This window comes from Choloepus didactylus, chromosome 21, assembly GCF_015220235.1.
Source record: "Choloepus didactylus isolate mChoDid1 chromosome 21, mChoDid1.pri, whole genome shotgun sequence".
Classification (NCBI taxonomy): Eukaryota; Metazoa; Chordata; class Mammalia; order Pilosa; family Megalonychidae; genus Choloepus; species Choloepus didactylus.
The window spans coordinates 46,475,778-46,491,135 of record NC_051327.1 but is presented as its reverse complement, the minus strand read 5'-3'; the positions used below and the strand labels follow the sequence as shown (position 1 = coordinate 46,491,135).

At 53.1% G+C, this 15,358-nt stretch overlaps 2 protein-coding genes across 2 annotated transcripts; one reads left to right on the top strand and one right to left on the bottom strand.

Moving 5' to 3' along the window:
* The first annotated feature begins 2,399 nt into the window (after positions 1 to 2,399).
* On the top strand, positions 2,400 to 5,895 carry LOC119517789 (cardiotrophin-1-like). Its single transcript, XM_037814787.1, has 3 exons — positions 2,400 to 2,443; positions 3,320 to 3,432; positions 4,954 to 5,895. The coding sequence occupies exons 1-3, from the start codon at positions 2,419 to 2,421 to the stop codon at positions 5,416 to 5,418; spliced, it is 603 nt and encodes a 200-aa protein (XP_037670715.1). The 5' UTR covers positions 2,400 to 2,418; the 3' UTR covers positions 5,419 to 5,895.
* Positions 5,896 to 6,814: 919 nt separating this feature from the next.
* On the bottom strand, positions 6,815 to 13,801 carry LOC119517275 (cardiotrophin-2-like). The gene is made up of 5 exons (XM_037813822.1): positions 13,787 to 13,801; positions 13,383 to 13,500; positions 12,078 to 12,260; positions 9,253 to 9,389; positions 6,815 to 7,273 (listed from the first exon to the last, which is right to left on the bottom strand). Exons 1-5 carry the CDS (start codon positions 13,799 to 13,801, stop codon positions 6,815 to 6,817), a joined length of 912 nt encoding a protein of 303 aa, XP_037669750.1.
* Between the last annotated feature and the right edge of the window lie 1,557 nt (positions 13,802 to 15,358).

The following is a 15,358-nucleotide window of genomic DNA, read 5'->3' as shown; positions in this document are numbered from 1 at the left end:
CGGCAGCCGAGAGAGAGGGTTGGGTGCAGTGGGCGCCTGGACGCGCGCCGCCCGGCCGAGGCAGGGCGTTCAGGCCACGTGGGCGACGGAGTGCACGCGAGGGTCTGTGTCCGGGTGTGTGTCCGCCGCGCGCGGCGTCCCTGACACGCTGTGGGTGTGCGACCGGCTTGGAGGAATCCACCACGCTCGCTGCCCAACTTACTGAGTGCCAACTAGGGGCCTGGCACTGCCACCATGGGTGGCTCTCCACCCGCCAGAATGACTAAAATGAAAATGACAGACCATACCAAGTGGAGGCGAAAAAGTAAAGCACTTGGAACTCTTATATTTCTGGGGGATGTGAATGGGTAGAGCCACTTAGAAAACTGGCAGTTTCTGGTGAAGCTGAACAGATGCCAACCCTATCTATGATCCAGGGATTCCACCTCCTAGGGTGTCAGTTCCTCACGGAAATGCCCAGGTAGGAGCACCCAGAGGCACGTACTGGAACAGTCATAGCACCGTTCATAATAGCCCCAAACTGGAAACGACCCAAATGCTCATCAGTGGGAGAATGGAAAAGGAATTGTAGCCTGTTCACACCACGGACACAGCAAGTAACTGATGTCGTGCTGCACCCAACAAGGGAAATGAGACTCAGGAAGGAAATCTTGAGTGAAAGAAGCCAGACACAGAGTCCACACTGTATGATTCCGTTTACCTGATGTTTGCAAACCAACAAAACATTAGTGAATTAGTGGGGTGAGAAGTCAGGATAATTGGGGGCAAAGTAGGGGGGCTTCTGGGAGCTGGTCATGTTTCTCCATGTGGTGCTGGTTCCCTGGTGTGTTTACTCTGCAAAAATCCGTAGAACTCTATACTCGTGATGTGTGCACTTTTCTGCATGTGTATTATACTTCTGTGAAGTTTACTTAAAGAAAATGAGGGTATCTTAGTTGGTTTTATTTGAAGCTGTGTTTGTCAGGAGGTATGACCATGTCTAAATTTGGTGTGTGTGTGTGTGTGTGTGTGTGTGTGTGTGTGTGTTTCAAGGGTGTGGCTATTGGGTCTGAGTTCTGGTATTGCCGTGTCCAGAAGAGTGAAGGTGTCCCAAAGTTGTTAGGAGATTGTCTCTGGAGACAGATTACAGAGGTGAAATTCCAGCCCCGCCTCACCTTGCTGTGTGACCTTGGACAAGTCATGCATCTCTATATCTCTATTCCCTCATCTATAGACTGGGGTGTTACTATTACCTACTTTATGAGGTTATGAGCAATAAGTAAATTAATACATGTATAGCTCTTAAAACAGAGCCCTGCACATAGTAAGCACTGAATAAACATGAGCTGTGAATAAGCATTTGCCTGTGGCTGCTACCAAGGGTTGGCATCAATTGCACCTGCTGTGCCTTCTGCCAGTTAATTCCTTTCTTCCTTCCTTCATCCTACCCACTGTCTGATTATGTCAACATCCTCACAGACATGCAGGCTTTTTTTTCCATTCCCTACATTCACAAACCCCATTGCCTGCTGATGTCATTGTCTATGGTCTCCCCAGCAGACGGTGAGCCCCTCATGGGGCAGAGATCCAGTATGGATCATCTCTGAGGCCCAGGGCCCAGGACAGAGGAGGTGCTTGGGAATCATCAAGAGGATAAGTCCCAGACCTTTCAGGGTTTGTCTGCACCAGCTTGGTGAGTGTGAACTTGTGACCTCCCGTACCTGTCTCTGAGGCCTGATCCTGTGTGAGAATGAGTGGCTGTACTCATTACCCTTCAGTGTATTCATGTATGTGTGTCAGTGGAGTTCTGTCCCTGGGCCAAGTGAGGAGAGATGAGATGGGATATTATCTCCTTCCAGGTAAGTGTGACAACCAGCATGTGCTTGAGGGAGGGAGAAGTCTGGATATCAGCATGACAATAAGGTTATGCCGAGCAGGTGGAACATGTTTAAGATAGACCAGGTGTTTCTCTGGGCAGGTGTGCCCCAAGCCCTAGGGTCCCCACTGCGTGGCCTCCCACGCTCCGCCCAGTCTCCTCACACTGCCACCCTCTCCTCACTTAGCCCCAAGAGGGAGGGCCTGCACATTCACGTCCTGCCAGCCCCCGCGGCCTCTCTCTCCTCCCCCACCCCCCAGCTTTCCCCAAAAAGCAGCCCCAGGCCCTGCCCCAGGTCGGCGATTTAGCCTCCTCGTCCGAGCGCCCCCAGCCCCGGGTCCCGAACCCACCATGCCAACAAGCAGGTTCCCACTTCGGGCCCCTTCCCGAAAAATCTAGGATCTGAGCTCAGGGCCAAGGAATCTTTTCTGGAAGGGAGGGGGGGGAAGTTTAGGGTCTGGGCCCTGATTGGCTGCGCCCGGGCCACGCCCCCACCCCTTCACCCCTTCTCCCCCGCTTCGGAAGGGGGGCGTGGAGGGAACCGGGATCACCCTGGGGCCAGCATGAGCCGGAGGGAGGGAAGTCTGGGTAAGGGGCTGAGAGGCCGGACTCCGGGTTCCCGAGAGGCCAGAAGGGCTAGAGCCGGGGTCAAGGTCCCCGCCAACCCCGAGGATGGGAGGGCAGCGACCCGGGAGGAGGAGCGGGGGGCTCCGGTGTCAGGTAACGAGCGGGTGAGTTGCGGGAAGGGAGCGGACTCCAGAGTTGATAGGAACCTGGGGCTGCGCTTTTAGGGATTTGGGTTTAGCGGCCAGACCCTCTGTTCGAGTCCACCCTGGGGAGGACTGGGGTCCAGCCTAGGGACTGGACGCCTAGATCCTTCTCTGTGAGTCTTGGGAAAGAATCAGAGGTGGGGGCCGAAAAGAGTAGAGTTGAGAGGGAAAGTCTCTGGGCCACCGAAGACAGTGAGTGACAGCAGGAGACAAAAGTCGAAGCCTCTGAGGATCGGTACAGGGGGTGGGAAACTTAGGCGGGGGGCGGGGCGGGAGGTGCCGTGCCAGGACTACATCCCCCAGCATGCATCTGGGCGCACTAGGCATCTCGGGAAATATAATCCTCTCCTGGCATGCCACCTTCTGGCTTGTGTTGCACGGAGCCAGCCATTAATTCATTGATGTCGTCTGGTACCCATAAGAAGGGGCATAGGGGCATCAAGGAGCCAGTGGGACTTAGCTCTCCGGATCTGTAAAATGAAGGGCTTGTTGTTTCCTAAAGTTTTGTAGCTTCAATGATGTTAAGTTCCACCAACAGTCACTAACCTAAGGTCACTTTTCCTCTGTTGGTATGGGGCAGACCCTGCCTTAAAAGTTGAAGAATTCAGAGTAGAGTTCCTTTAGGAAGGAGTCAACCTGAGATCTCTAGGGGTAGGGATTGGGTGCCCTCATTTCTCCTTGCCTTTCCCACCAGAAGACCCCCAGGCTGACTCCTCACCCCTTTCTCACCTGGAGGCCAAGATCCGTCAGACACACAGCCTTGCCTGCCTCCTCACCAACTATGCTGAGCAGCTGCTCCAGGAATACGTGAGTGGGGGTGGGAATTGGGGGGAGGGGGGTGCTGGGGAATCACCAGGAAGCACAGATCCCAGGGGTCCTCGACCACCCACTTTCTCAATCTCATTTATCAGCTGTGGAATCAGGGCCCCGAGAAGGACAGTAACTTGACTCTGGGCACCCAGCAAATTGGAGGACGCCCCTATTTGTGCCCCAAATGTCCCTCCATCCTCCTCTGCTTGCAGGCTCCTTCCTCAGTTCTGTAAGTCAGAAGCAACCTGGGAGAATGAAGAGAACTCTGGCCTCAGAGTCTGTAAACACAAGTTCTAGGTGCTGGGTGATTGCATCAAGTCACATTCATAGTCCTCAGTCTCCCCAGCAGTAGAAGGAGGTGGTTGGACAAGACGAACTGCAAACTCCTATTGCTGGGATATTCAGAGAGGCCAAGAAGGGATTTCAATCTGGGGTAAAAATTCCATCTCAAGAGGGGGTCTTTACAGAGAATGGGGACCTGCTAACATCTTTGTTTGGGAAGAGGGCAGATGTTTCCTCCAATAACCTGGTATTGTGGGAAGAGGGTATAGTCTGGAATCAGACAGACCTAAGCCCATCAACTTGCTAACTGACACCGGGTAGTAATGATAACACTAAAAACAATGATGTAACAATGATGACAGCTGATCCTGGGATAACAGAGGTAGAACTAGCTTTGTAGTCCTACCAACACTGGTTCAAATTCCAGCTCTGCTGCTTCCTAGATGGGTGACCCAGAGTATGTCACATACCTCTTTAGCTCCTTTCCTCATTTACAAAATCATCATCATCACACCTTTTATTGGGAAGATAAGAAATGAGGTGTTTACAGCTGTAAGTACAATGCCTGAACCAAAGGCAAGAGACTAGTGTAGGATAAATGTTATTATTATGGCACTCTACAAATTACAAATCATTTTCACCTTTATCTTTCATTTATTCATTCATGTGAGAGTTGGTGCTGTGGGGGTGGGTGGGGAGAGGGCCCAGACACAAGAAATGAAGTAAGGGAGGGAAACAGACTCCCTGCACTATCTCATATGATTCTCCCATGAGACCCCTGGTAAGAAGACAGGACAAGGAGCTCTTTCTCCATTTTACAGATGAGATGACTGAGGCTCAGAGAAGGGAAATAATTTTGCTGGAAACAGCCATCTCCTAAGTGGTGATGACAGGACTTGAACCTGGGTTGTAAGATATTAATAAAAGAGCTTGCATGTATTTAGCTTTTCCCACGGGACACACCCTGTCTTAAGCACGTTACATGCTCCCAACTACCTAATGAAGTTGACACTATTAGTATCTCCATTTTAGAGATGAGGCAACAAAGGCCCTGAGGGAAAGGCCACGTTGGTTTTGGTGTCTTCGTATTATCTTGAACCCAGCAGCCCCGGGAGGAGGGATTATTCCTTTGTGAATTGAGGGAACTGAGGCCCCCGGCGAGGTGGAAGGCTCGGTGGAGGAGGTCCCCTGGCCCCGCTCCTCAGGGCGCCCCGCTGACCGCCCATGTCTCCTCAGGTGCAGCACCAGGGAGACCCCTTCGGGCTGCCGGGCTTCTCGCCGCCGCGGCAGCCGGTGGCCGGCCTGAGCGCCCCGACGCCGAGCCACGCGGGCCTGCCCGCGCCGGAGCGGCTGCGGCTGGACGCGGCGGCGCTGGACGCGCTGCCCCCGCTGCTGGACGCCGTGCGCCGCCGCCAGGCCGAGCTCAACCCGCGCGCACCCCGCCTGCTGCGGCGCTTGGAGGACGCGGCGCGCCAGGCCCGGGCCCTGGGCGCCGCCGTGGAGGCCGTGCTGGCCGCGCTGGGAGCCCCGGGCGGCGCGCCCCGGCCCGAGCCCTGGCCCGAGCCCCCGGCCACCGCCGCCGCCGCCGCGGACACCTTCCTTGCCAAGGTGCTGGGCTTCCGCGTGTGCGGCCTCTACCGCGAGTGGGTGAGCCGCACCGAGGGCGACCTGGGCCAGCTGGTGCCCGGGGGCCCGGCCTGAGCGCGGGGCGCGGGGGCGCAGCACGCGCTGTCGCCTCCTCTTTGGCTCCGTCGCTCTAGCTCTCTGTCTCTCTCTCTGCTTTGTATGGTCTCGCTCTGCTCCTTTCCTCTCTCTGGGCCTCCTGGTCTCAGTCGGTGACTTCCTCTATGTCTAACACTTTCTTGCTTCCCTCCTTCTTTTATCCATGGCTTGGGTCTGCTTCAGTCTTTCTTGGTCTCCTCATTTACCCGTCTCTGGGGGTCTGTCTGTCTCCTCCTTTCCCCGATTCTTGTTTCCCCTGCAAGTTGCATCTCTGTGTCATCTCAAGGAGGCACCTGTGCCCTCTGTCCTCCTGTCTAGGAAAGTGCCTGCTGGCCCTATGTGGGAGGGCTACTGTAGACTCATTTCTGCCACCTTCCCCCAGGACCACCTATCTGCTGCCCCCACTCTCCCCCATCCCCACCGGCCCTGCCCCCTCCCGGTCCCCTCCCTCTGCCTTATCCCTGCACCCGCCTTCCCCTCCCCACCCCCCAGCCAGGTCTCTGGAAAAAAAAAGCTACACCTTAAAAGAGTTTTATTTCTGAGAATAAATTAATTTTTTTGTAAATAAAATGTTTAAAAATAAAAAGAAAACTGAAGGTACCTGTATATATAGTTGTTGAATATGGGAAGACAGCTTTGAGGGGAGTAGGATCCTTAGGGTTCAGCCTGGTCCCCCAGATACACTCAAAAGGCACAGTATAAATAGGAGACTCAGGAGAGCCCCCAGGACCAAAGATCCCCTTCTGTCAATCCAGAACAGGAAGTGGATGTGTCCTGAGCTGGATACAGATGTGATGGGAAGTCCTCAGGTTTTCAAGAATTGGACTTCCATTCGTCAGGGAGTGAAGCCCTTGAAAGAGGAAGTTGGAAAGTAGTGACCATGGACAGAGGGGTAGACTAGGGGAGGAAATGAGCACTTCCAGCAGGAAGAAGGGAAGCCTATCTGTTCAGAAAGGCCAAATTTTCAAACAGATAGTGAGGTAGATGGAGACAACAAGGCAGCCCCTGGAAGGGAAAGGTCTCAGGGAGAGCCCAGGAAAGAGCCAACTGTCCTCTCTCTGTAGGGTAGGAAGTGAGGACTCTTCAGAGAGGCACTTCTTTCCGCCCAGGAAGTGCACAACCAGTACCACTGGATTTGTAAACCAGGAAATGGTTCCCATTGAGTTGCACCCAGTTCTGAAATGGAGGTCATAGGACCTGGGCAGTAATGCCCAGACAATAGGAAATTGAGGCCTGGCTTTCAGGGGATATTCCCAAAGATGTGGCAGCCAAGCCCTGCCCACTAAACAAGATGTGTCTCCTTCTCTAGCCAACAAGCAAGGCGGCAAAGAGTCCCTTGTGAAAAGTGTCATGGTCTCTGACAGGAAGTCACACCTCATACTGGGTATTTGGCCTTGAGCAGAGCCAAGTCCCTCACGGCTCGGTCTGTCCAGTGGCCATATTCCCGGGTCACTATGTAGCCTCGACATTTCCTCTCAAAGGCGGAGGCCCCAAAGGGGACAAGTCCGAGGGTGTCCTCTTCTGGGGGGATGGGCAGCCCCAGGGCAGTCATGATGGCAGCCATGTTGCCCAGCAGGCCCTGGGCCCTGAGCCTCGCGTCCCCAAGCTGGGCCAGCAGGATGGGACTGCCAGGGTTAAGGTCGGTCTGGTCATCCCCCACGAGCTGGAGGTGCTGGCTCAAGGCCAGGAAGGCTTCCTGGGCATGGCCCAACCGCTCCCCATCTTCCAGAGCATGCCAAGTCTTGAAGGAGATGGCTGCAGAAGGCAGGCTGCTCAGCTGGAGCTCAGGGGCTGAGAAGCCAGGGTCACTGAAGGGGCTGCCCTGGTGCAGGAGCTGCATGAGAGACAGAGGCAGGTAGCAGTGAGGGACACCCCAGGCTCTGACTTCACGCCTGCCCTCCGCGAGCCTGGCATCTTCTCAGAGGGTGTCACCACTCACCAGCCTTCAGGGACTTGGTGGGACATCCTAATACAGAACCTGGGCTATGCAGCCCGGGAGAATTAGATTACAGTTCTGCCTCCCTCAAGTGCTAGCCATGCAACCTCAGCTCACATGCTTCTTAACAATTCCCACATTGCAATATTATCATGACGAGATAAAAAGTAATAGATCGTTATTAAAAATATATCTATATTAATATCAACTAATGCTATAATTGTATTATTTATGATAATACTTTCAATCCAAGTATATTATTGAAAATATAGTTATGGCACTATATATATTTTTAATATATAGCATTTGATTGCTTGTTAATTTTATTGTGATTGTCAATAAATTTTATTATTAAATTTAGTTGTGAGCCTTCTCCATCAAAGTTCTTGCCTCCACAGATCTAGACCCATAGAATTTCAGTGCAGACTGACAGAGCCCCTCCTCATTGGTCCCACACCTCCATTTTACAGGTGGGAAAACTGAGGCTCGGGGACCACGCCTTGCCCAGGGCCACTAGGGAATTGTGCCAGATTGGGGACTAGAACGTAGTTGGGATAACTTTATATGGATCTGAAATCTAGTACAGAGGTAGAGTCACCAACTCCAGGACTTCCAGAGACCAGGCACGTCATGTACTTGCAAGAAGGCAGGACGAAGATGGAGGACCGGGGAGCTTTGGCCAACAGGATCCCTGTACCTGTTTTAGACAGGCATTCATATTTAAAATTTGGACAAGCACAGTGTGCTGGTTTGTATATTTATGTCCCCCAGAAAAAGCCATATTCTTTAATGCATTCTTGTAGGGGCAGACTTATTAGTGTGGATTGGGTTGGAACCTATTGGTTCAATGTCCATGGAAATGTGACCCACCCAACTGCAGGTGATAACTGTGACTGGATAATTTCCATGGAGGCAGGGCCCTGCCCATTCATCGTGAGCACTATGTAAGCTCAGACAGAAGGAGCTCATAGCTAACGGAAGCTCAGACAGACATTTTGAAGATAGCCGTTCGAAGCCGATGCAGACATTTTGGAGAACGCCATTTTGAAACACAACCTGGGAGCAAGCAGGCGCCAGCCACATGCCTTCCCAGCTAACAGAGGTTTTCCGGATGCCAATGGCCTTTCTCCAGTGAAGGTACCCTTTGTTGATGGGCACTTTATGGCCTCAAGACTGTTAACTGTGTAACCAAATAAACCCCCTTTTATAAAAGCCAACCCATTTCTGGTGTTTTGCATTCCAGCAGCATTAGCAAACTAGAACACACCATATGGGCCAAACAAAAACCATCCAGCCAGCAGAGTGCCAGTTTTAACTTCTAAATGGATGGGATGGAGGGGATGGCATGGAGTTCCACAGACCTGGTTTCAAATCCTGACCCTGCCAACTATTAGCTGTATGGGTCAGGCAAATCATTCACCCTCTCAATTTCCTCATCTGTAAAATTCAACTATAATTCCACCTCTCAGAACTGTTGGATGAGTCACTAAAATAATGGGGATAGAGTGCCCAGCCTGGCAAGGGGCTCCAGTAAACACACAGCACAAGATGGTTATGAAAATAATTAACATGACTTCTTACCTCTATGTCCTTCCCTTTGACCCTTGCAACAGTCCCGAGAGGTTAGCAAAGATGACTATCCCATTTTGCAGATGAGGAAGCTTGAGTCCAAGCAAGGAGCAATGACTCACCCACAGTCACCCAGCCGTCAGTGACAGCATTCTCATGGACATGTCTCTAGTTAACAGAGCCCCCTGTCCCCTCGGACCTCCAGGGGAGCCTTCTCCTGGGCTTGTTCTGCTTCCCCTACCCAGGGCTGGGCCAGGAGGGCAGGGCCCCTGTCCCCTCCTCCCCTGCACACACCCAGCATCACTCACATAAGTCTGCAGCAGCATTGACGTGTTCTTCTGCATGTAGAGGGCCAGGCTGTAGGCTTGACTGATGAGATCAGCTGGGGAGATGGGGGCTGCAGGGCTGAGGGGTGGCAGCAGCAGGGTCAGCAGGCAAAGGGGGGCTGGCAGGGGAAATCAGATCAGCATCAAGGCCCTGCTCCCACCTGCCAAATCACCAAATAACAATTCCTCAAGTAGGTATAGCTATTGTGGCCTCTGATGACCTCGTGTGTCCACATTAGGGCAGAATAACCCTATAGGCAGATTATTTCCAGCCCAGAATGCTCCCCTGAACCCTAGATGCACATATTCACTTCCTACTTGACATTTTCACTTCGATATTAAGAAGCATCTCGAACTCAACATGTCCATCCTCAATGCCGAATTTCCCCACCTTCAACTCACTCCTCCCCCGTCTTCCTCATTCAGCTAAGACCAATTCCATTCTTCCCTTGCTCAGGCCAAACCCATGGAGGCCTCTTTGATGCCTCATTTTCCCTTAGTCTCCGTATCCAACCTCATGGGAAATCTTGGTGGCTCTTCCTTCAAAAGATAGTCAACACGGGTCTGTGTTCCTTGATCTGAGTGCTTGTTACAAGCATATGTTCACTTCGTGAAAATTCTTGAGCGGCACACTTATGACTTGTGCATGAAAATTTGTTACTTTCCCTAAAAAGTATTCAGAATCTGCTCTCTTCTCCTCACCTCAGTCAAAGCCACCATCCTCTCTCGCCAGGACTGCCTCCTCCCCCTGGCTCCTGCTTTCACCTTTGCATCTCCCACCCCCACCCCTGCCCCTGCACACCTAAACAAATCATGTCCTCCCGCTGCTCCAACTCTCCCACGGCTCCCGCCTCACTCAGGGTCAAAGCCAAAGTCCTCAGTGCGACCTACAATCCTACAAAGTCCCCTTTCCTCTGGGACCTCCTCCCCTTCCCCTTGGCCCTAGCTGACTCCACCTCAGCCCCACTGGCGTCCTTGCTTTCTTCTATCTCTTTACTTTTATTGACTGCATGGTACGTCATAGTATGGATGCACCCAACACTATTCAAACTACTTCCTTTTGCTGGACATTCAGCTCAGTTCCAATTTTGTGCCTGGGCTGACAGCACCGGTCCTCGCAGCAGTCTTTCCCTGCTGTCCGTTCCCCCAGCGGCCAGAGGGAGCCTTTGGAAATGTAAATCAGACTTCTCACTCCCTTGCCCCAAACCTTCTGCTAGCTCCCTAAGCAAAATCCAGAGGGACCTCTCGGAGTGGCCCCACAAAGCCAAGCTGGTGCACCATCCCTGAGCCCCTTGGCCTGAACTCCTTACCGCTGCCCTCCCCACCCCACACTCCCCCTGCACCGGCCTTCTTTCTGTTCTAACACCCCTGGCCCTTGCTATGCCCTGCTGGGACGAACCCCCAAATCTTCCCAAGGCTGGCCCCTTCTAGCTCTTCCCAGGCCTCAGTGCAGATGAGCTGTCCTGACCATCCTAGCAAAAGTTCCTCCCTCTCCTTTTTATATTGTCTTCAGGGATTTGTGCTATCTGAAGTGACCTCATTTATTTATTTGTTTGCTCGCTTGCTCCTGTGTGCCCCACTAGAACCTCAGCTGCAGGAAAGAAGCAACCTCACCTGGTCCATTCGCTGCCAGGTCCACAGCACCTAGCACGGAGCTCAATAAATATTTGTTGAGTGAATGAATGAATGAATGAATGCTGCCATGAATATCCTTGTCCCAGCCTCTCTGGGCACTTTTGAAGGGATGGTGCACCAGCTGGGCTTTGTGGGGCCACTCCGAGAGGCCCCTCTGGATTTTGCTTAGGGAGCCAGCAGAAGGTTTGGAGCAAGGGAGTCAGAAGCCTGATTTACATTTCCAAAGGCTCATTTTCAATTTAAATAGATGCTGCCAAATCATCCTCTCAAATCATGGTCCATTTGTGTTCCCACCACTAGTGCAGGGCTTGGGGAGAAGGATGATCTAAGGTTGCCTGCTGGGAAGCCATGGAGGTGAGAAGCAAATCCAGACTGGCCTCCTTCCCCTTTCCACAGTCCTGCATTCCCAGGAGTTCAGATCCAGTTAAGGGAAAGCCAAAGGTGTTTCATTCATTCAACAAAATTGGATGGTCGTACTCACCTTCTATCATACTCATTATAACTTACTTACTCCTTACATGTATTATCTGTCTGCAGAAACCAATTTCCATGGGGCCAAGGGTTTTTGTTTTGTTCACTACTGCATCCCTAGATGCTTAGAGAGCTACCTAACGTGGTAGGGACTCAATACCTATTTGTTGCGTGCCTGCATGAATAAATGAATGGTGAAGGAAGCCTTCTATGGATAAGGATTTGGTAGTCCCCAGAAGATGCAAAGACAGCCAGACAGGGGTGTCAGGTGGGCTAGAGGGGCGGGCCAGTGCCCCCTCCCCTCCCGGCCTCCAGGCCCTGGTGCCCCCGCCCCCCACACTCACCCAGTGGGCCGCTCATGCTCTCTCCTTGGCTCCTTCCTCTCTTTGCAGTCTCTGGGGCTTTCCCAGGCACCTGTCCTCCAGTCCCTCGGGTGGCTTTATACCTGGGACTGAGCCCTGGGGCCGCCCAGGAGGGAGGGAAGGAGCCACGCCCTGGGGAGGGGGCCCTGGGCAGCGGGCAGGGTCCTGGCAAAGAATGAGAGGCAGACCCAGGCACGGGACAGGAGAGGGAGAGTTTTGGGAGGGACGAAGAAGAGGACATACATTCCAGGTGGAGAGGCTGGGACTCGGGTTGCAGAAGCCCCGGGGGCAGGGAATAGGCAGGAAAGGGGACATTGAGGCAGCACCCTAGTCCCCTACAGCCCCCAAACTCAACCTTAAACCCTGGTGGCTGGGAGGCAGGGAACAAGGGCAGGGAGGGATTATCGGGGGGGGGGGGGACAAAGGGGCCGCCCTTCTCCCTGCGGCTCCGCACGTCCTGGGATCCAGTTTCCTCCCAGGAGGCGGCCCCCTGCTCCGCCCCACGGGGACCCAGGTTCAGCCCTGGCTCACAAGGAGTTTGGAAAAGGGACAGGAGGAGTGGTGTGTGAGCACCGTCACCCACACCCAGGTGCACCCTGAGACACAGGGGCATGCACACGTCTACACACGTGTTGGCACGTGGGCACACACTAGACCGGGGCATGCGCTTTCCTAGTTCAGTCATTCACTCCACAAATTGGACTGAGCAGCTGCTGTGTGCCAGTCCCCACCCTGGGGGTGCTGGGATGGGACAGGGGACAAGACACACAAAGCCCTGCCCTCGTGGCGCTGCCCCTCTAGCAGCGTGCCTATGTGCATGTTGTATCCTGCACGCCCGGCCATGCCTGCACACGCTGTACACCCAGAGTTCCAGCTGTGGGAACACACATTGCAGCCACACAGGCCCACACAGAGAGCGGGCATGCCCACACAAGGGGTGGGCACCTTCCTGGCCCACATATGTGCACACAGATGTGCTTGCAGCTGGAGGTCAGAGTTTTGGGATCCAGCCAGGTCTCAGCCTCTGATGTACTAGGAAGTCTTGCCCTAGTGGCTTCCATCTGCCCAGACACAACACACACAGCTACATACACCTAAGACCTCCGGCCCCGGGAAGAACCCAGACAGATGCTGGGTTCTGGTCCTTCTTCAGAGCTTTCCCAATCTCTCCATAATGGAGTGAGTGTTCAATTCTCACGCCCCTGCCCACTGTCTGAGTCACAGTGTGGTCAGTCTGACCTTCACCCTGATGCCTTCCAGTAGGGGGCTGGGACACTGCGCATCCCTGCTCCCCTTGGCTGGGTGCGGCATGGGGGGACAGAGCTCACTCCTGTCCTGCTGAAGGCCAGAGATCCATCCGATCATCCATTCATTGTTCATCTCTACATTCAATCAACAGATATAATTCAGCATCTACTGTGTGCCGGGCACGAGGGTGAATAAAACTGGCCAGGTTCCCATCTGCCAGAGCTGACAGTCGAGTTGGGGAGACCAACAGTAAACATGTGATTAATAGTGAAAGAAGCTTTCCTAAAGTGACAGGATGCTGAGAAGAAAGAAACCGAAACAGGTTGATGTGATTAGCTGGGGATCCCGGGAAACCTGGATAGGGAACCTGAGGCCCAGAGTGGAGCAGCTACTTACCTGGAGTCACACAGCAAGGCCAGGGCCCATCCCAGGAAAAAGTTGGGTTTGGGGGTGGGGGGGTCCTAAACAGGGTCTCCAGGGCCAGGGGCTGCCAGGGCTGGCAGGCGGGCCCATGCTGGGCAGGCGGTGATGTCAGGGGATTAGAGTAGGCCCATTGAGTGGGTGCAGTGAGGCGTGGACCAGGCCATGGATGTGGAGGAGGAGGTGGAGGAGGGGAAGAAGGAGGAGTGGAAGAGGGAGGCAGATACTCGATCTGGTGCTATTCACAGACGGGTGGTAGACGTGGGGCCAGGCCTCGCTCTCAAGGGCAGACTCACCCTCACCAGCCCCACCACCGCCTGTCTCTCTCGAGGGCCTCAGTTTCTCTCTCTCCGGACCCGTGGATGGATTAGCCCCCATACCAGGCCCAGCTGCATTGGGGCCAAGGTAATTAGCAGCCCCACTCTCCCCTGCCCCACCCAGGAGGCCCACTCATCTCTGTTTCTGTCTTGGTCCCACCACTAGTGCAGGGCTTGGGGAGAAGGATGATCTAAGGTTGCCTGCTGGGAAGCCATGGAGGTGAGAAGCAAATCCAGACTGGCCTCCTTCCCCTTTCCACAGTCCTGCATTCCCAGGAGTTCAGATCCAGTTAAGGGAAAGCCAAAGGTGTTTCATTCATTCAACAAAATTGGATGGTCGTACTCACCTTCTATCATACTCATTATAACTTACTTACTCCTTACATGTATTATCTGCCTGCATTTTTGGAATCAGCAGATGTAGGTTCAAGTCCTGCCTTTGTCCATCACTAGCTGGGTGATCTTGGGCAACTTACTCAACCTCTCTGAGCCTCAGTTGGTTTCTTCAACTGGAAACTGGGATAATAATTCCCATCTGACAGGCTCTCAGTGACACACACTGCCCCCCAGCACCACCAAGTGCCCTGGCTGATAGGAAGCCTCACCTTGGTCTCCTCTCAGAGGCTCCTCCTGGGCCTCTCAGGGTAGCCCCAGTGGTATATAATGCTCCAGCAAGCCATGAGCGGCTCAGTGCCTCCCCATCCCATGCATGGGGCTGAGTCCCTACCCAGCTATACATTGCCTCCCAAGAGGTCTGGTGCCCGCCCATCTCTTGAGACATTCAAGCGTGACCCCAACGCCATCCAGCAAACACGTAACAAGGCCCAGTCAGAACAAATAAAAATGAACCCTATGCCGGTTTGGATGCATTATATCCCCCAAATGCATTATGTTCTGTAATGAAATCATGTGGGGGGTAGACATATTAGTGTTGATTAGGTTGAAATCCTTTGGTGGAGTGTTTCCATGGAGATGTGACTCAATCAACTGTGGATACAGCATTTGATTAAATTATTTCCATGGGGATATGGACCCCACCCATTCATGGTGGATCTTGACTTAATCACTGGAGTCCTGTAAATGAGCTCACAAACAGAAGGACCTCAGAGCAGCTGAGAGTGACATTTTGGAGAGCAGCCAAGAGAGATATTTTGGAGATGGCTGTTGAAAGCAGACTTTTGCTGACACTTTGCTCTAGAGAAGCTAAGAGAGGACACAATGCACCAAGAGCAACATTATGAAGAACACACAGGAGCTGAGAGAGGAGCTGGAACACAACCTGGGATCAACAGATGCTAGCCACATGACTTTGCAGCTAGCCGAGCTTTTCCAGATGCCACTGGCCTTCCTTTGGTGAAGGTACACTTGTGTTGATCCCTTAATTTGGACATTTTCATGGATTTCAGACTGTAAATTTGTAACCAAATAAGCCCCCTTTATAAAAGCCAGTCCATTTCTGGCATTTTGTATAACGGCAGCTTTAGCAAACTGGAACAAACCCCAAACCAGATCCTCACTCTGAGCCCAAGCTCAACCCCATTCCCTGCCCTGATGGCCACTCTTCGTTCCCTCTGTTCCAGGCAAAGGGAACAGCAAGTACAAAGTCCCAGAGATGGGAGCACGTTTGACACGTTT